Source organism: Canis aureus, chromosome 34 (genome assembly GCF_053574225.1).
Source record: "Canis aureus isolate CA01 chromosome 34, VMU_Caureus_v.1.0, whole genome shotgun sequence".
NCBI classification, from domain to species: Eukaryota; Metazoa; Chordata; class Mammalia; order Carnivora; family Canidae; genus Canis; species Canis aureus.
In genome coordinates, this window is record NC_135644.1 from 25,248,060 (window position 1) to 25,269,285 (window position 21,226).

Below are 21,226 nucleotides of genomic sequence, written 5' to 3' on the forward strand. Positions count from 1 at the left end.
AAATGGAGCAAAGGTGGTGTTTTGGGGGTAGATAGGTTGAAGAAAAACTGTTATGATGGTAGAGACTTAAGTATATTTGTGGCCTGAAGCAAAGAGTAAGGGACAACAGAGACCTATATCCCTGGGACAGCATTAGTGACACTGTTCGTCCTGCCATTTCGGTATATTAGGCAGAGCATTTTTTCTAATAGCTTCTTACTAGAAGGAAACTACGCAGGGCGTTCTAAAGAATTCACTGCTCTTTAGAAAGAGAGAGAGACCAAAGTAACATTTGCATCATGATCTGGTATATAACTGAGACATATCTTCTTACCAGCCATATGAGAGTTATATGAGGTCATAGTACCTGACATGTGGTAAGTGCTCCAGAAATATTTTTAAATAAGCAATTGGTTGGAAGAATGTATAATAAAGAGTAAGGGAAAAGCTCCAGACCTACATAATAGTAAATACTTATAGGGCCCTGCCAAGTGGCAGGTACTAGCCTAAGCACTCAAACTGTATTAATCCATTCAGTCTTCACACAACCCTGTAAGGTAGGTACCACTATTTATGCTCATTTTACAGATGAGCAAAGTGAGGCATGGGGGAAGTTACAACACTTGCCTAAGGTCACTTAGCTATACATTTTATATCTAGGATTCAAATCTAGGAAATCCAGTTTTGAAGTCCTTGCCTTAAACAACTATACTATCATACCTTTTCCAGTAGCCAAGCTGGTGATATTACTAATACTGATCCCTCTTTAAAGGAAGCTGAGTTCAAAATGAAGAGTTCTAAGCAACTAGAAGAGGTTATTTTGAGTTAGTGGTTCTACAGCAGAATCACTTGAAAAATTTATTAGAAGAAAAGAATTTTGGGGCCCACCTCCAGAAATTATAATTTGGTAGATTTGGAGTTTAGTGAGTTCCCAGATGATGCTGATGATGCTGGTCTGGGGACCACACTTTAAGAATCACTGTTCTGGGTAGACGCACAGGCTTAGATCCTAGAACCTACTGAAAGATAAAAGTATTTGCTTCGGCTACAATTGATACTAGGCAGTGTTTGGTCAACTAAGTGCTGATTTCATATAAACCTCGCTATAGTCTGGATCAGAAATTTTCAATGTGAAAGGGAGTTTAGAGGTTATCTAGTGTAAACCCTCATTTTTCAGGTGAGGGGCACCAGATGCAGATTGATAACATGGCCTATCAGGGTCAGACTGCATTTGTATGGAGCCTGGAGATTCCAGGATCCCTGACCTTCATTCCTCACTGTACTTATCCCACTTTACCATGCTTCCTTGACTATCATGAGTTTCAATGTCTTTAGCTTCCTTTGGGTGGTGAGGGTGAGAATGGTAGCATTCATATACCTCTCAGACTTATTTTTAGGAAAGAAGCAGGACTATGAATTTCTCAAAGCTGAGGATTGTTAAACCATGCAGATTGTATTTTATAGCAAACATACTGCCATCCCACTGGAAGCTCCTGGATTTACAGACATAAGGCCCCAGTGGTAATAAGGAAATTTTAGGCAATATACTTACAAATCCACCCATTTTGTTTTCACCAAATATCACATTCAACTCAGTTGCTATTTAGGACATTCAAATGTGTCTGAAGAAGCAGTGTGTGCTGTTCAGAAGATCAACAAGACCAGATTTAGACTAGTGTTCTGATTATAGCTCTGTCACAAACACTGCTAGATCTTTGTTTCCATCTGTGAAATGAGAGCATTAGACAAGATGATCTCAGAGGACCCTTCCAGCTTGAAAGACCATAAGTCTAGCATGTGATAGAAGACTGGTTATGGGAAGCCCTTTGGAAAACTCCCTGAGTGGAGCCTTGGGCACCCTTGACATTGTCTATATTGCATTTCTTTTTCTAGAGAGTATTTTTAAACCACTTGTGTCAAGACCTGTATAACTCATCTAAGAAATAATTTGAAAAGTCTGTCTGAAACTATACATGCTTTTTAGATATTTGTTAAAGAAAATAAGCACATTATACAATGAACATGTATGTCTGTATACATATGCACACATATCTACATATACATCTACAATATTATATAATATTAATTTGGGTCATATATTAAATAATCTGTTAAAACATTAAGAAGATGTTTAGACTGAGTTTTTAAAGTAAGGGAGTCACTTAGATTCTAAATCTTGGGGATTTAAGCAGCATGTCTGCACACACACATGTACATACACACAGTGTTTCACTGCAGGCTGTAGGCAAACCCCTCTGCAGTCTGCCACCATTTTCAAGTGATTTTGTTTTCCATCAGCCCAGGAATTTGACAATGTGAGCACATTCAAAGACTCCTACATTTAGGTAGAAGACCAGCATGGGCTAAAATATGGCATTGTAATTGACAGGGAATAAAAGGAGAGTAGAGGATAGGAAAATGGAAGCTTTAATCAGCCAAAGTCATTTGTTTCCCATGACTTCAATTTCTTTGTGTAACCAAAGAGTCAAAATATGGTCTAGCCAAACAATAAGCTTCAATTTTAGTGTATCCTTAGAGTATGGAAATTGAATTGCAGTATTGGTAAGCATTCTTAGTAATATAAAACACTATTCCCTTACTTTATGATCCCTAACATATCTTTTTATCAACAGAAAATGGCTGTGAAGATAATTGGGAAAAGAATGAGCAGATTGGAAGTTGCTACCAATTTAATACTCAAGCCACTCTTTCTTGGAAGGAAGCTTACATTTCATGTCAGAATCAAGGAGCTGACTTACTGAGCATCAGCAATGCTGCTGAATTAACTTATCTTAAAGGTAGGTTTGCATGTGGTAGAGCAAATTGCTGGGATTGTAACGATGGCGTCTGTCTACCTCTATTTTCATATCCAGGTGTGTTGTTTTCTGTATATATTTTTCTGTCTTCTCTTAATTGTCAACACTGAAGCCCATAGGCAGAAATGTATACATATAATCCTATTCTATCCTTTGAAAATGCATTTCATGTTGGAGACTGAAAAGAGGTTAATATTCAGAAAATGGCGGCAGGTAGCAAATTAAACTGCTACTCTAAGCCTAAGTGACAAGATTTTTTTTAAGGTGAACATTAGACTTTGAAAAGTAGAGAGGAAGGTGAAGAAGATGGCCAAGTCACACTAGATGGCATCAGTGACAGGTCCTTGTGTTGAGTAGAGGAGTGTCATCCTCAAAGGCAAGGCAATGTCTAAGAAATCTTAAAGTGGATTTAATGAATGGACACATAGAGTGAATAAGATTTTGTTTTGTTTGTGGGAATTCTTAAATTTTTAATTATGAAAACATATATATATATATATATACACAAAAAATAGAAAGTAACCTGAAAGAGACTTGTGTAACCACTACCCTGACTTACACACTCTATACACTAGACATTTCATTTTCATTATATTGCTTTACATGGATCGATTCCCTCCCTCCTTCCCTTTTTCCCTTATGTTAAAGAAATAAAATGTTAACAGAGTAAAAGCCCCATGTCCATCTCTCAAAATAACCATTCTTTGAGTACTTTTACTATATATATAAAGTATATATATATATATATATATATACTTTATATATATATATACTTTATATTTATATATATTTATATAATAATATATACTATATATACTATATACATACTTTATATATATACTATATACTATATACTATATATATACTTTATATATATATTTATATATATAATATATACTATATAAATTTTTATATATATATTTACTATATATATACCATTATGTTTTCATTATACTATTCTGTTTTTAAATGATATATTAAATATATATATATTAAATGATATAAATACTTATTTGCCCATTTATAGGTTTATCCATTGTCAACTGCTGCTGTAAAGTATTACATTGTATGAATAAACCACAATTTATCCATGCCCTATTGAGAAACAGGTTGTTTTCAGTTTTTCCTATTACAAACACCTCTGCAGGGAACATCCTCATTTGTGCCTCATGGGGCAGACATGTATGAGAATTTCTCTAGAGTTAGGAATTGCTGAGTTATGGGGACTCTTGATTTTATCTCAGGTCATAATCTCAGGGTCATGGGATAGAGAGCCCTGCATGGAACTCCACTCTGTGGGGAGTCTGCTTCTCTCCTTCTCTCTCTGCTCCTTCCCCACCCTTGCTTTCTCTCTCTCTAAAAAAAAATAATAATAATAATAATAATTAAATCTTGGGGTGTTGGGTGGCTCAGTTGGGTAAGCATCTGCATTCAGCTCAGGTCATGATCCTAGGGTCCTGGGATGGAGCCCCACATTGGGCTCCCTGTTCAGTGCAGAATCTGCTTCTTTCTCTCCCTCTCCCCCTGGCCTGTGCTCTCTTTCTCTCCCTCTCTCTCTCTCAAATAAATAAATAAAATCTTTGAAATAAAATAATCTTTTAAGAAATCAAGAAACCCAAGTTACTGAGTCTCTGATAATTTGAATGAAAAAATAAATTATATGACAGTAATGATGTTTCAGACTGAAACTGAGTACTAAATGCTTTTCATACATTATCTTATTTAATATCATATAACAATGCTATGAGGTATAGGTATTTCTATTATTATACTCACTTTGCTGATGAGGAATGTGAGAATCAGAGAGGAAGTGTAATTTGCTCAAGGTCACCTACAAGTAATTAGCAGAGCCAAAATTTGAACACAATCAATCTGACTTGAAATAAAGTGGTAGGGGATCCCTGGGTGGCTCAGCGGTTTGACGCCTGCCTTTGGCCCAGGGCTTGATCCTGGAGTTCTGGGATCAAGTCCTGAGTCGGGCTCCTGGCATGGAGCCTGCTTCTCCCTCCTCCTGTGTCTCTGGCTCTCTCTCTCTCTTTCTCTCTATCCTAAATAGATAAATCTTTAAAAAAAAAAAAAGAAATAAAGTTGTATCCATCATTCATCTATCTGCATTTACCTTTTACAAGACTAGTAAGTTTTTTGCAGGAAGAGTTGGGTCTCATGAGTTTTTCCCTTTTGCACAAAACTCTAAGCATTACTGCTACATATTGCTACATATATCTATTCCTAGATATAATTCAGAGAAATTCTATCACACTGTTTTATAATAAGTATAAATATTTGCTAAATTCAACCTATGAGTAAAACCCTAATATCTCCAGATAAATTACATAATTTAATCATCATCCAACCAGGGACGCCTGGGTGGCTCAGCATTTGAACATGTCTGCCTTTGGCTCAAGGCGTGATCCTGGTCCAGGGATCAAGTCCCACATCAGGCTCCCTGTGAGGAATCTGCTTCTCCCTCTATCTGTGTCTCTGCTTCTCTATGTGTCTCTCAGGAATAAATAAATAAAATCTTTAAAAAAATCATCATCCAACCTCATAAGACAAGTATTTTTATTCCCATTTACAGATAAGGAAATTGGCATTTAGAAATAACATACCCAAGATCACATGGCTGAGAAGTACCAGAATTGGGATTCAAATATCAACATATATGACTCCATAGCTCTTACTTTTTTTTACTATACTATTTGCTTTTCTTACGTATTTTTTTCTTTTCATCATTAATAGTCTAGTAGACTTTTGTCATGCTTTTTAGCTAATGCTTTGTTCAGCCCTCCTTTCTTACTTACAGCTTTACCCTTTTCCTATGTTGTTTGGTCCTTGAATAATCAGACCCTGATGGGCTAGTGGTTCAATGGAATTCTTTTCCAGACCTCACTGAACTTTACAAAGAATATTGTTGAAAGTAAAAAGTGCCAATAAATTTAAGACTCCTGGAATATTGACATTTGAAAACTAATGTTCTCAGTGAAGGACAAAGGTGTGACTATTAAAATCATAACAACTAATGATGCATTGGGAAGAATGAATGTTGCATGATTCCTTTATGCATCATTTCTCTTTAATAACTCATAAAAGTGAGATAATACACTAAGTGGTCCTCCTGTGCTCCAGGCCAGATACTCCCATTTTATGTATATCAATAATTTTAGAGATACACCCTTTCTAATCTTCCAACCTCCTCTTTCACTATGAATGCTGTTTAAGTGTATTGTAATTATTTTAACCTAATTATAATTGCTAGTTTCCCAAGACCCAAGCTGTATTTTTTTTAAAAAGATTTATTTATTTATTATAGACAGACAGAGAGAGAGAGAGCCAGAGACACAGGAGGAGGGAGAAGCAGGCTCCATGCCGGGAGCCTGACGTGGGACTCGATCCCGGGACTCCAGGATCGCGCCCTGGGCCAAAGGCAGGTGCCAAACTGCTGAGCCACCCAGAGATCCCCCCCAAGCTGTATTTTTAACATCTGAATCTCAGAGTATCCAATATTGAAAATTTATTGAAGTTTCTCTTTTTACTGAAAATTGCCATGGGTAAACATTGGGCTAGGGGAGTGAGGCCAACAAAAGTGAATCAGACAGTGATTTTGTGATCTAGATGCTTCATCTACTTGGGGAAATAAGAGCTGTACATATTCAGAGCATAATGGAGAATGTATTCTCAAATGACTTCTGATCTGATAGCTAGTGGTTGGATGGGACTAGAGAATCTACTGCCAGAAAAAAGGCAGAAACAGTCCCTTGAAAATAAGTCCCATGTAATCTAAAAGAAGTTTGTTTGTTTGTTTGTTTGTTTGTTTGTTTGTTTGTTTTCTGCCTGCCCTATACTTAGTTTTGTTTTACTAATACAGGGGCTTCTGGAGTGGATGATTTGGTTTCCTTACACTCACTAGATTTTGTTTGGAAGTTAGATTTCCCATGTCTCTGGCCTTCCTAGAGAACCTCTAACCACATACTCATCCCAGAGCTACAAAACAGGACCCAGTAGTCCCCAGAGCAGGAATAGCACATTTGCATTTTCCTCATTTTCCTCCACCCTGAAGTGTTATTCACTTTGAGTGGCCTCTGACAGGTTCTCCAAGGCTAGGACACTTCTAAGTCAGGGTCCTTGCTGGTGTTGCCTTTCAAATGCATTAGAAGTTCTTCTCTGGCTCATTCCAGGTGCATTACCATGATCAGGCCTGTAGTGTCCCTTGTGGAGAGAGGAATAGAAATAGAGGGTCAAGTCTGAACAGGTTTTAGGGACAGTGACAATTCTACTTCAGTGAACTCACCTATTTGATTTGATTAGGTATGAGGATTTATGCTAGCAGTCATCTGTTTCTTGATGGCAAAGATGGAGGTAAGCTAAGTTCCAAATTCGTCATCTTCTTGCTTGGATTGTATGTAGGAAAAAAGTCTAGCTTCAGATTGTCCAAGCCATAAATGAAATGTCTGCCTTTCATATTTGACAACCTGAATTTTTAGAATCCATTTCACACTCACATTCACCTGGCATAAAACACATAAAGAACATTCCTGTTTTCCAACACGGTCACAATTTTGAAATCCTATGATTCTACTGAAGAATAAGTCATCAGTATGGCTCACGAATAGGACAGTGTAATGAAGCAAATTAGGAACCTAACAGATTCCAAAGTTCATTTTGTTTCTTTATAAATGTGTCCTTACCATGTGCAGGTAAGTGATGGGATTATTCAGATGTCCTGCCGGGGATATCTGAAAAGTCTTCATGGAAGGGAAAGTATTGAGTTTGGATGGGCTAGAAGGATTGGTCTTCCATAGTACCCCAGTTAAAAATTAATAAAGGGAATTCTGAGTGTCCTGTATGATTGAGTCTGAAGTACCATATTTATGTCATAGTTTCCAGAACTTCTTTAGGAAGGCTGGGGAATCAACTGCTTTTATGAATGAGAAATTTACATTAGATTAAATCTTCAATTTGTATGCCAGTGCTTATGCTAACCAAGTGATAGAAAAAGATGAATCGGGATCCCTGGGTGGTGCAGCGGTTTGGTGCCTGCCTTTGGCCCAGGGCATGATCCTGGAGACCCGGGATCGAATCCCACATCGGGCTCCCGGTGCATGGAGCCTGATTCTCCCTCTGCCTGTGTCTCTGCCTCTCTCTCTCTCTCTGTATCTGTCATAAATAAATAAAATATTAAAAAAAAAAAAAGAAAAAAATGAATCCACAGTTCCCTTCAGCATTCTCCCAAGCCATCTACCCAAATACCCACCTTTTACTTCCTTATAGAGTATCCTTACCATCTATTTCCTTGAGAAAAGTGAAGCAAACCCTTAGATTTCCTTCCTCATACTTAGAAATTTATCTGTATCTGTCATCCCTCCAGTTTGCTCAAGGTTAACTCCCTCTCCAAAGCTCTTTGCATCCACACGAGCTGTTTCTTCCCTCTCTTAAATCTTCATTGACTCTCCTCACTCTGCTGACTCTTTCCCAACAGGCCATAAAGTTATTTAAACTTCTACCATTAAAATATAGATAGATAGATGTAGATATAGATGTGGATATATAGATACAGATGTAGATATAGATTCAGATGCAGATACAGTGTATCTTTGCAATTCACTCCCCTAACTTCATATCTGTTCCTCAGTGGAGTGGTAATTAGGCCTCTGCTCCTACCACCCTCTTTCACAAACCCCTGCCCATCCCTTTAATATTGATGTCTGGGTTATTGCTCTTGGCCCCTTTCATCTTTGCTGTTGCTATTTCTGCTCTATACGGGGGGGCTTTTCCACTCCCTTGGTGTCAGTTCTGTTTTAGGCATTTATGTTCTAAAGTCTGCAGTAAGGCAAAAATTGAATATAGTCAAAACTACCCTCAAAAAGCCCTTAGAAGTCTGGATATAGTTTTCTATATGCAAATTATACATATATCAGATATTTTTGTGTGATTTACATGTAGAAAATATCCAAATTTCAAGAACCATTTTTATGTATATAAGGTACACACAAATTATATAAAAGATAATTATATCAATATAAATTTAATTATTTTAAAATTTTATAAATTATATTTTATAGTTTATATAAAAGTTATCTTAAACATGAATATTTTATAAATATTATCATTATAAATATGATTATATTTTATATATAGAGAGATTATGTATATAATTTAATAATGTATCTACATAATTCCCAGAGGAACTAAGAAGCTGTTACTAAGTGTTTAAATGCTGAGAATATTTCAACAAATATATTCCAACCTGTCAGCTCTTCCTATTGTTAGCATCATCCTTATCTTCCGTAGATCATTTCATCAGGTGTTCTATCTCTTTTATATGGCCTTCAACATCTTCAGGTTCTTTTTTCATGATGTTGATAAAGTCTTACCAGGTTTTTGAATAATTTTGTTGACTATCTTGGTACTGGTGTGAAAATCCTTACAATCTTTTCAGTTTACCAATATACGTGGACACATATAAGCATGATTGCATCCATTGCTTGTGCACATATATGTATATTGACTGGCATATCTGCAACTAGCCTCACTATTTATTTTTATTTTTTTTAAAGATTTTATTTATTCATAGAGACACAGAGAGAGAGAAGCAGAGACACAGGCAGAGGGAGAAGCAGGCTCCACGCAGAGAGCCTGACGTGGGACTCGATCCAGGGTTTCCAGGATCACGCCCTGGGCTGCAGGTAGCGCTAAACCGCTGCGCCACCAGGGCTGCCCTAGCCTCACTATTTAAATTATCTCTGCTTCTCTATCTTTGTCTCTTTCTCGCTGATGGCTTCTGATAGTCAAGTAATGAATTTGAGTGATACATCTCCACTGTAGTCTCTGCGTGTATCTCTTGTTCTGTGGCTCCAACCTAAACATCTCCTTTGGACTCTAGGGTTGTATATTCCATTGCCTACCAAACAGTTCCAATACATATTTCTGAAGCAGTATGAGTAACACTTTACCTTTTGAGAGGTCTACATCTGGTTCTGTCCATAAATTGAAGTCCTCATGGGGACAGGGACTTTGTCTTTTGTTTTTTATATCCTTAGTACCAGTTAAATGATATGTGCTTAATGAACTTAAACTGTCAGTCTGGAATACAGTCAGTTCTTCAAAATCTAGATATACAATAGAAACTGTTTTCTTCTGTATCAGTACAAGAGGGTTAAAAATAGTGAAACAGCTATTTTGAGAAGTGAAACAGCTATTTTGAGAAGATTCTGTTCTTACCTTAGAAGAAAGGGACAGGCTAATGGAAAAGCAGAAATGAATTAACTTACTAGCCTTTAGCTGGCTTTGGTGGACAGATAGCCTCCTACGGAATTCTTGCCTTATAATCAAGACCTTGAGATTTTCGCTATCAGTAGAAACTTAAATCTGACTTAGATAATAATTTAGACAATTTTGTCACTTGTTAAAATTATGTGATCCTTACAGAAAAAGAAGGCATTCCAAGGATTTTCTGGATTGGCCTAAATCAGCTGTACTCTACTAGAGGCTGGGAATGGTCAGACCAGAAGCCATTAAACTTTCTCAACTGGGACCCAGGTAACTTCCCTGTCTTCCATCTACTATGCACAGAGCAAAAGCTTCAAAAAAGTAAATGAACAAAAGCAACCTATTCACTGACAGCTTATAAAATTTTCAAATCTTGACAAATGTTATTATGATTACCTCTCAGAAGAATTTTTCCCCCTAATTCCTTCTTTATTGTGATACCATTACAGCCACGTTGAACCATACCATGGATAACTGAGCATTTGTGTCTAACCTTTATGGCAACCGTACATTTTTAGGTAACAGCAGAATAAGCCCCATAACATGACATGTCTGTGACTAACTGTGTTGTCTCATCTGCAACTCAACTTCATACAGAAATATACTCTTACAATACTGCTCAAGTCCTGACAACATAATGGTTCTATTTTATGACATAAATAAATATCTTAAAGAAAACTTTATAGTTAATAAAACCAACAAAACCTTACTTAGCCAAAAGATTTTTCTCCCCAAAAGAAGTTTAGGTACCTTTTTAAAAAATAAAATCTTAGGCTTCTGACAAATATAGACTCTAAACGTTAACACTAGATTCAGTATTTTTTTAAAAAGTGTTCTGTATACATATAAGAAAAATGGGTTAAGTACAATAAAATACCAATAGGTAATGTAATGAAATTTCATTGAATTAATGAATTAATTCTCTATTCAGTTAATAAAATCTTCAAAGATAATTTAACTTTTAATTCAAGGTCTTAAAGAGCATTACAGAATCATAAATTAGTATTTATTGTATAGAGTAGCAGATTAAGAGCTACTATCTGCAGGATATGATATGGAAGTTGATTGGGGGCAGAGATTTGTTTTGGTTTTTGGTTTTGTTTTTTAAATTACCTATAGTGTATCAGAGTGTTTCACCCTGTATCCTGTATTTTAGAAGGAAGACATATTTAAGAACATGAATGTTTATTGAGGCATCTACATCTCAATTTAGTAGAAGGTTTTAACTATTTTGAGTTCCAATATAATCAGAAAATTAGAAATACAAATTATTTTTTCTAACCACCACTTGGCCCTAACCTTCTCTTTTTAATTTTTTTAATTTTCTACTGTTTAAGATATGCCGAGTGCACCAATGATCATAGGTGGATCAAGCTGTGCAAGAATGGATGCCATGTCTGGTTTATGGCAGAGTTTTTCCTGTGAAGTTCAATTGCCCTATGTCTGCAAGAAACCCTTAAATAACACGGTGGAGTTAACAGGTATCTTTCTCATTTCATTGTGCAAATAGGTCTTAAAATTATAGTTTTGTGAAGTCCAATAAAATCCATTTCAGACATCTATTTCCACCTTTCCTTCACCTGATACTACCAATGCCAAAAATTACTTTGTTTAGACCCTGTGGTTGGGTATTATCAACTATATATGCATAAAGCTTTGGTTTGGTATATCCCCATAAGAAGGCAGAGGTATTCTAGGTAAGAAATATGTTTCTATTCACAGAGGTGACTCTTTTTTCATTAGAGCAGTGGTTCTCAGCTTGTGGTTTCTAGACCAATAGTATCAGTGTCACCTGTACCTGTTTGAAATGCAAATCCTTAGGACCCACCTCAGATTTACCGAATCAAAAACTCTGTGGGCCCCAACAATCTGTGTTTTAAGAAGCTTTCCTGGAGATGCTGATGCACATTCACATCTTATGTATAACTTGCCTCTATGAGAAATCAAAAACGGTAGACGGTGGAACTCTCCTGGGATTTCCAGCTCCTGCCCCATGATGCCCATCCCTGTTCTGTCCTTCTTTGCCAGGCTGATTTTTTAGGTTGTTGTGTTGATAAATCAGGTAGAAAAGCAGAGGTGCAGAAGGACAAAATGTGTACAAGGAGGAGGGGTTTCAAGGGATTTCAGGGGTAAGAGAAACACAGAACAGTTGAAGTTTCTGAAGTACAGAGAAACTTCAGAAGCCTTTGAAAGAATAAGAGGAGTGCCCTTACTGTCTTGCACAAGGCCCAGCACATACCTGGTATTTGATTAAATCCTTCTGAACAGGGATCCCTGGGTGGCGCAGCGGTTTGGCGCCTGCCTTTGGCCCAGGGCACAATCCTGGGGACCCGGGATTGAATCCCACGTCGGGCTCCCGGTACATGGAGCCTGCTTCTCCCTCTGCCTGTGTCTCTGCCCCTCTCTCTTTCTCTCTCTCTGTGTGACTATCATAGATAAATAAAAATTTTTTAAAAAATCCTTCTGAACAAGAGAAGCTAATACTCAAACCTGGGAGGAAAAAAGGTTTTAAAATGTCTTGTTTAAAGAATGTTGGGGGAAGGAGATAAAATTTCTTGTCCATATAGGAGCATAAAGCTATTTTTTAAGACTAAAAAATAAAGATTGTCAGATGTTTTATTAAAATACTAGGGGAAAATTAACATTCATCTTCCAAGTTGATTCAAACCAAATTTAGTTCACACACAAAAAGCATAATAGAAAAGACAGCACAGATGAAAATAAACCAGGTGAATGATGATAGATCAAATAAATATCCTATAGTAGCAATTATTAAATAAATCATGATGTTTCCACATGATTGAATAATATGCATTTATTAAAATAACTGTGCCAGCAGGAAAATACAAGAGCAGAACAAAATGATATGCCTACTTATCATTTTAATCTTGTAAAAATATGTTTTCATAGAGACAAAGACTAGAATAGTAAAATGTTTGTTCTAAGTTCAATTATGGGTATTTTTTCCTCTGTTCCTTTATCATAATCATAAAATATAATAATAATTATAATAATAGCATGTTCTATTTCAGAAACTTAAAATTAATTGAGTTATCTTGCAAATGTGAGAAGCTAACTGGACCTGAATTTTATCTTTAAGTAAAGGGCAAACTGTTTATATTTTTAAGTTGCTGTATTTTCATTAAATGGACATTCCAAACAGCTATGAATCCATGAGGTCTGAGTAATTGACTTAATTTCTAATTCTATTAAGAAGGTTAAAAGTATTTTATATGGTTGTATACCTCAGTCTTTTTCTCCAATATTTCTTGACCATCATTTGAGTGAGTTTTAACATGATCTAAACAAAGAATCACTAATTACATGAGGATGTGAATCTAGTAAAGGAAAGGAAAGAAGAGATCCAGAGAGGTCTTGTGCCCTTTCCCTTTATCATTGTCCTCCCTTTCATGTGGAGTTTATAAATGTTTTACTCTATTCCTTAAATCTTTATCCTTTGTCCAACAGTAGGCATGAATGCACATCCCCTTACCAATCTTTTTTTTTAAGATTTTTTTAATTTATTCATGAGAGACAGAGAGAGAGAGAGGCAGAGACATAGGCAGAAGAAGAAGCAGGCTCCCTGCGAGGAACCTGATGCGGGACCCCGGAATCATGACCTGAGCCAATAGCAGATAGTCAACCACTGAGCCACCCAGGTGCCCCTCCTCTTGCTAATCTGACATACATGACCATACATGAATCTGGACTTCATAACCTCTCAAAGTCAGAGACTAGAGGGAAACCTAACAAATCCCATACCAAGGAAGAGATATGTCAGTGACTGACTTACCCCACACCATTCTTCTATCTATTGGGACTAAGGGAATTCCCTCCTCAAATAGTTGGAGCCCAATCATGTAGCACATTTGTATCACATTGCAGTTATATCATTATCTGTATCCCATCACTCTTGTGATGATGCCATGTAGAATGTGAGGCACCACATAAAGTCATGTCCTTATGCCCTTTGACATCACATTCCCTAGTTTTCCAGAATCCTGATGATTTACGAAGGAAGAATTTGGAATGTTTTTGATTCAAAATAGATGTATCTTTACTGGAATATAAATAGCTGCTTTTCTTGCAGATGTTTGGACATATTCAGATACACACTGTGATGCAGGCTGGCTGTCAAATAATGGGTTTTGCTATCTGCTGGTAAATGAAAGTGATTCCTGGGATAAGGCACAAACAAAATGCAAAGCCTTGAGCAGCGATCTCATCAGCATTCATTCTTTAGCAGATGTGGAGGTGGTTGTCACAAAACTCCATAATGGGGGTAAGTTTTTAAATTTTCCTATTTGAGAGGTTTAAAACATTCTAAGGTACCCCTATTTTTAGACTCTTAGTGGGAATGAAAGCCTACAATTTGATCCTTACAGATCAGTACTATCCAATAGAATTTTCTGTGATGATGGAGCTGTTCTATAATCTGTGCTGTCCAGTATAGCTGCCACCAGCCATTTGTGGCTTGTGAGCTTGTGGAACTGATTTTTACTTTTATTTAATTTTTGTTGTTTTACAAATAGGCATATGTAGCTAGAGCTACCAATTTGACAGTATAGCCAGTGATTGAATAATTTCCCTCCTCTCATAAGCTAAATGCTATTTAATTTGCTCCAGATGCTTAAGTGATGATAATTTCATGATTATTTCACTTTTGTAATTATTTAAAAGCTAAAGACTGAAGAACAAAAATAAGCTAGACAGGCAGTATTATATCCTCCTCCTAGGATTCACTAATAGTAATAACTAATAATAAACACCTCTTCTATGTCAGCATGGTGTTAATTGTTTCCCCTGGGAAGGCAGCAGCATCATCCAAGGGTAGGGATGGACGTCAATCCCATTCTGACTCGATTTGTAGAATTTCATTATAGGTTTCCCCTGCTATCCAAAAGTAGATTGTTCTTATGAAATCTTTCATAAACCAAAATGGCATAAAACTAAGAAGTAAACACCATTTAATAAAAGCTAAATCCTCTTCAGATTTCTTTCACTTAGTGAAAACAGGTACATATGTCTTTCGTAAAAGTGAAGTGGCAGAAAGAGCAGAGGAAACCTGTCTACCCCATAAAGCAAGGTTTATCTAAACTAGATAGGGAACACTTAACCTATAGATCATAGCATGGTTGTTCCACTATGTACTCTGCCTATATACGTACTCTGAAAAGCACTCAACCTCTGGACTGCCTAAATGAGCAATGTTTTCATAGATTAATTACAAATACCACTGAGACTCCTAAAACCCCATTATCAGAATGTAAAAATCAGTAACAATGTACATAATGAGGTATGTAATTGAGTAAAAGCAAATAAAATATTTTTCTTTTAGATGCCAAAGAAGAAATATGGATAGGTCTTAAGAACAAAAATGTACCAACTTTATTTCAGTGGTCTGATGGTACAGAAGTTACTCTAACATACTGGAATAAGAATGAGCCAAATGTTCCCTACAATAAGACTCCCAACTGCGTTTCCTATTTAGGAAAGGTAGGAAACCTCCTGTGGCTTATTTATATTCTTATTGTATACCAAATAATAATAGTAAGATGACTTTGGTTGAGATATTTGTGTTTGGGCTGGAAAAGAAAATAAAAGGTAAGAGCCCTATAGATTGTCTTTCCAGAAGCTACTGGAAAAAAAATAGGTAAATAACACAATGACTAAATGAGCAATCCACTTCCTGTCTGAGAGTATCTGGTCTGGTCTGAAACACATAAAAGGAAATCCTGTTAGAACTCAATTTTTATGCCAGATTGATTCTAATAAGCTGCTTTCTCTCTGGACTGTCAATATGATATTTAACATACAGCCACAACTTAAGGGAAAAATCCCATCTTCTTAATTCATGTTTAAATTTTTATATTACTTTGAGAAGTGAAAAACTATTTTTATTTAAAAATAAGGTCTCAAAAAAAAAAAAAAAAGGTCTAAGGGCAGCTGGCTGGCTCAGTCAGGGGAGCATGTGACTCGTGATCTCCAGTTTGTGAGTTCAAGCCCCACATTGAGGATAGAGACTACTTAGTAAATAAATTAATTAAAAATTAGGTCTAATGTTTTTTCAGAAAACATCTTTCTTCTGTAGAATACTTATTTATTAAACATGCTTTACTTAAGAGTCCAAAATAGGCTCTATTTGAGAGAAAAGACATGTGCATCTCTATATTTTGTTTGTACTGCTTTCCTGGGGACTCCTGGAGGCTTGTGTCACCCAAACTTCTAGAGAGAGGTAAATGGAAGTAATAAATGATATGTGTATTTAGGAGTGTTTCAAGATTAAAGAGGTATTTAGAAAGGTGTCAAAGATAAATTTAGAAGGGTGTCACATTTCGTGCTCTATTTAAAAAGATATTTAAGATGTCTTTGGTAGAGTGTCAAAGATAGAGATCCCATAGGCAAGAATAAACTGATAGCATACCTAGATAGCATTCCAGTGTTCAAAACTGACCCTTATCACAATTTACCTTTTGAAATTTAATTTGAAGAAAGCAGGGTGACTTAAGCAAAATTAATGCTAGTAGCATATTTGAAAGGGATTATTTTGAAGTCTAGGCTGAAGTAGAGTGGAAGGAACTTTTGATTTTGGAATTGATTTTGGGAGAGTAGCTGTTCTAACTACCATGATTTTTATATATATATAAATATATATATTTATATTTTTAAATTTATATTTTATATTATATATATTTATTTATATTTATTTAATTTATATTTTATATATATATATATATATATATATATATATATATATATATATATATAAAGAGATATATATAAAGAGACTAAGACAGCATGGTTGGTTGACATATCCAAAAGTTTTTAGCCAAAGGGCAAACTTAGGCCATGTCATATGAAAGAAGACTAGAACACTGGTGACTGTGTGTAGGCTGAGTTCTTCTTTCTTCAACTTCTGTACTAAAAGTCCTTGATGGTTTTACTGTTACTCTAACAAGAAAATAGAATCATTTCCACTATGATCTGGAGGTGGTGTTGAAATAACAAACTGAGCCACAACCTTGCAGGCCTACTGGGTGGCATTTTCTAGGAGTATGTCCCCAGATGTAGTCTTTCATTTATAGTCATTTTCTTTTTCCTTCTTCTTCTTCCTTGCCCTGCCCCTTGCTCACAGTTTTGTGAGAAGAAACCATCTTGATTTAAAATAAGTTAGAGTTCAACTCTAAATATATGGCAAATAATTTCTCTGTGGGAAATTTTTTTTTCTATTTTTAAAAAGCTAGGTCAGTGGAAAGTCCAGTCATGTGAAGAGAAACTTAAATATGTATGCAAGAAAAAGGGAGAAAAAATGAACGATACAACATCTGATAAAATGTGTCCTCCAGATGAGGTATGTAAAATCCCTGTATAAGTTTTCCTAAGCAGCGTTACACCTTCTTGATTGAAGGTGGTAGTTGAGACTGAAACAATTCAGACCTGGAAAGTAGAAGAAATGACTATACCTTCTGTTCACTTATGTTAGAGCAAATCAGAGGGCAGTGAATCATAACATATTGGCATTCTTACAATAAGAAAAAATTTTATAGGAAAAAGTTACCTATTCATGATTTTTATTAAAAAAGTATGATTGTAATCCTTAATGCTGATACCTTTACTTCCTCCAATTATTTTTTTCCTGTTCAAAAATAGTTCAACCAACAATATTATAGTCTTATGAGGAGCTAGGCCTTGGAGGTAAAGAGAAATAAGACACACCTTCCATCTGACACAGGCTCACAGTCCTGTAGGAGTTATCTATGAAGTTGTATCCCACCTTCATCATCTGTATGGATTTACTGGCTATGTCCTTAATTTCTCTAAGTGTGAAATGTTACCAGTGTAACAGAATCTTTCTTGTTAGAAGAGAGACATTAATTGATGTATCTCCTCTGATTTAGGGCTGGAAAAGACATGGAGAAACCTGTTACAAGATTTACAAAGATGAGGTCCCTTTTGGAACCAACTGCAACCTGACTATAACTAGCAGGTATGACCATTAGTAAACATGTGCTGGTGAACTTTTAAATCTGGGTTAGTTTTGCTAAATAAGCTTTCTAAGAAAAAAGGTACATCTTCAATTTATATAGTATTCCATCATTGTTAAAACACCTACTAACTTAACCCTTGTTTTGCAGATTTGAGCAAGAATACCTGAATGATATGATTAAAAAGTATACTAAATCTCCAGGAAAATACTTCTGGACTGGCCTGAGAGATATGGATTCACATGGAGAGTATAGTTGGACAGGTGTTGGTGGAGTAAAGCAAGCTGTAACTTTTTCCAACTGGAATTTTCTTGAGCCAGGTGAGTGCCTTAGTCTTGAAAGTAGTGGAATATGATGATTTGTGAAATGCAGTATACCTTCCAGATGTTGTCTTCACTTAGCTTTGAAATGTGAGGAAAATTATAATCTTCAGGATGAGAGTCTATCAATGGAACCATAGATAGAAGCAGTGACTATGTCTTCCTTATTAAATCCTTAGGAATAACCCCAAAAAGGGAGCTAAAAAACTCAGTTCTCAGAAACCACCTATAATGGCACAAAGCTAGAACCATCAGTGCAAGTTTTTTTTTTAAATCTTTTCTATGTAAGTCTCAAACAGAATCTAGAAGCTTCATTTTGAAGTGCTTTACATTTTCATCTCTTTGCTTCTTCTTTCTCCAAATTTCTCCAAAATCGAATGTGTTTATTTCTATTATTCCGAATGGATGAGAATTAAGGAGGCAATATTGTAGGTATTATTCATTCTGAAAGTTAGTTCATCCTTCTTTAACCAGCTCAAAGTATTGACCATATTTAGCCATAGAATCAGAACCATTTTGAACCAGAAAGGACCTCAGATATCCCTTCTGATTTCAGAGTTGAGAAGATAGTCTCAGAAGGTGATTTACTTAACAAATGTTACCTGGTTATTGGATTGCTAAAATTCAGATCCCTGATTCCTAATCCAGTGCTTTATAGAGGATTTTGGTTTTCTATAAGACTGGAGCTATAAAGCATTCAATTTTTGTTTCTTTGGATTATTTATATTTTCTTGTTTTTGTACGATGTGATCACAAAGACCACTTTTTAAAACCCAGTTACTGGAACATATGAGTGTATAATGAAACACAATACTTGAAATAGAGAATGCCCACAAAATTTGAAATAGATGGTCACCACCATAAATGTAAATGGTATTGATAACAAGGTCATCTTTTTACTTATAGAAGATGGAGGATACAGGTGCTTATCTTGGTGAAATCTCACTTTAGATTATAATGTTCTAATATATAAAACATGGGATTTCTTTTATAGACATTCAGATTTCTTACAGTCAATGTCATATTCTTCATAGATAACCTTCAGTGGTTGGAGAAGAGCTCAGGAAATAGCCACAATGGCTATTCTCTCAGTCCTATAGCCAGAAAGACTACTATTAATCTCTCTTTACTATAATTACTCCCAACTTCAGCCAGCTTGGTCCATCATGGACAAGACTTGGGTAGGGGGCAGAACAGGGGAAAAATAGGACACCCATCGAGGACAACACAGCATTTTTTCTCCCAGTCCCTTGTTCTAATTGCTGTCCAGGTATGAGACATGAGACAATGTTTGTTTGGTGAAATAGAAGTCGTCATTATTTTCCAACTTATGTTCTTCTTGTCTTCTACCCACTTCAAGCAGCGTGGTATAATATAAAAAGGAGCATGGCACTTTGTCAGACAAATCTGGGTTCAAGTGTTGACTCCACTACTCATTAGCTATTGCTGTCGCAAGTCACTTATTCTTCATCTGAGAAATGGATCTGATAATACAAACAATCTCTTAATGTTGTGAATAAATAAATTCTGGCTGCCATAAAATAGACGGAAAACAAATGTATGTTACCATATATCTCCTTCAATATTGTACCCCCTATTCCTTTGGATCTGAATCTGAAAGAGTCTTGTTTCGAGGGTTACTAAATTGCTGAAAAACTTTTCAAATTCATTAAGCTAGTATGAATCCCTTAGGGTATGCTGAGCAGCTTAGTGATTTAGGGTGCACCTCCATATGCAGACCACCTAGATTCTAGTTCTGGATCAACCACTTACTAACATGTGACCTTGAACAAGTCACTAATCCTCACTGTACCTTGATATGGCAATAGAATCCACTCCAGAGGTTTGTTGTAAGGACTGATTCATTTAATCCTGTTAGAATAGTACCAGGGGAGTAATAAACACTGATCTTTATTACCATCATTGTCATTATCATCATCATTATTATAACACATTCCTTTCTACCATTATCTTTTATATCCTTTCTCCAGACCTTGGCCCAAATAAAGGATAAGGACACTAGAAAAATGTTTGGACTTTAATGTTCAAATGTAATGTTTAATTAAACTTTCTGATTCAACCCCAGCTTCCCGAGGTGGATGTGTGGCTATGGCTACTGGAAATTCTCTTGGAAAGTGGGAGGTGAAAGACTGCAGGAAGTTCAGAGCACTTTCAATTTGCAAGAAAATAAGTGGGCCCGTTGAGCCTGAAGAAGTAGTCCCCAAGCCTGAAGACCCTTGTCCTGAAGGCTGGTATAGTTTCCCCTCAGGTCTTTCTTGTTATAAGGTAAAGTAACATTCTCATTCAATTCCTTAATGAGGTTATCTTTCTACTATCCTAGTCCACATACTTGTAGTAGAAATTATGCTCCTCCTCAGGCACATATGTAACCTACCAAGGTGTTTGGGAGCATCACTCATGCCTTTGTCATGAGACAGCTTATCCCCATCTGAATTCATGTCCTACCCAAAAAAGCAGGCCTACAGCCAGAACTGGCTCTTTCCTAGTGTTCTTTTGCCCTGAGACATTAAGTAAGCTACATGCCATGCTGACACTTTGCTTATGATTCTCATATCCTTCTAATCCTTGTCCAATGGAGAATTCTATCACTTCTTATAATTTAAAAAAATCATTTTAGGGCCTGTATCAGTCAGCTGTTCCCAAAAAGAAACCATTACGTAGTATCGTAAAATTCAGTGACTATAACAACAAACATTTAGTCTCATGTCCACAGATCTCTGGGTCAAATAGGGATTGTTTTAGTTCAGGCTTGAATGGTGAGCTCTGCTTTCAACAGTGGGTCAGCTGTGCTGGGCTCCAGGCTATGAGTTGGGATGTGCTACCTTGATCTGGGTCTCAG

General features: G+C 36.1%; 1 protein-coding gene across 2 annotated transcripts in view; it reads left to right on the forward strand.

The window, feature by feature from the left end:
* The window catches only part of LY75 (lymphocyte antigen 75), a 122,998-nt gene that overhangs the window by 12,871 nt on the left and 88,901 nt on the right, over positions 1-21,226 (forward strand). For both annotated transcript variants that reach the window (XM_077883374.1, XM_077883373.1), the window contains exons 4-12: positions 2,613-2,777; positions 10,221-10,331; positions 11,399-11,542; positions 14,152-14,343; positions 15,400-15,557; positions 17,302-17,412; positions 17,960-18,048; positions 18,197-18,366; positions 20,453-20,652. In XM_077883374.1, the coding sequence (XP_077739500.1) occupies positions 2,613-2,777; positions 10,221-10,331; positions 11,399-11,542; positions 14,152-14,343; positions 15,400-15,557; positions 17,302-17,412; positions 17,960-18,048; positions 18,197-18,366; positions 20,453-20,652 (1,340 nt within the window). The remainder of the gene's footprint in view (positions 1-2,612; positions 2,778-10,220; positions 10,332-11,398; positions 11,543-14,151; positions 14,344-15,399; positions 15,558-17,301; positions 17,413-17,959; positions 18,049-18,196; positions 18,367-20,452; positions 20,653-21,226) is intronic.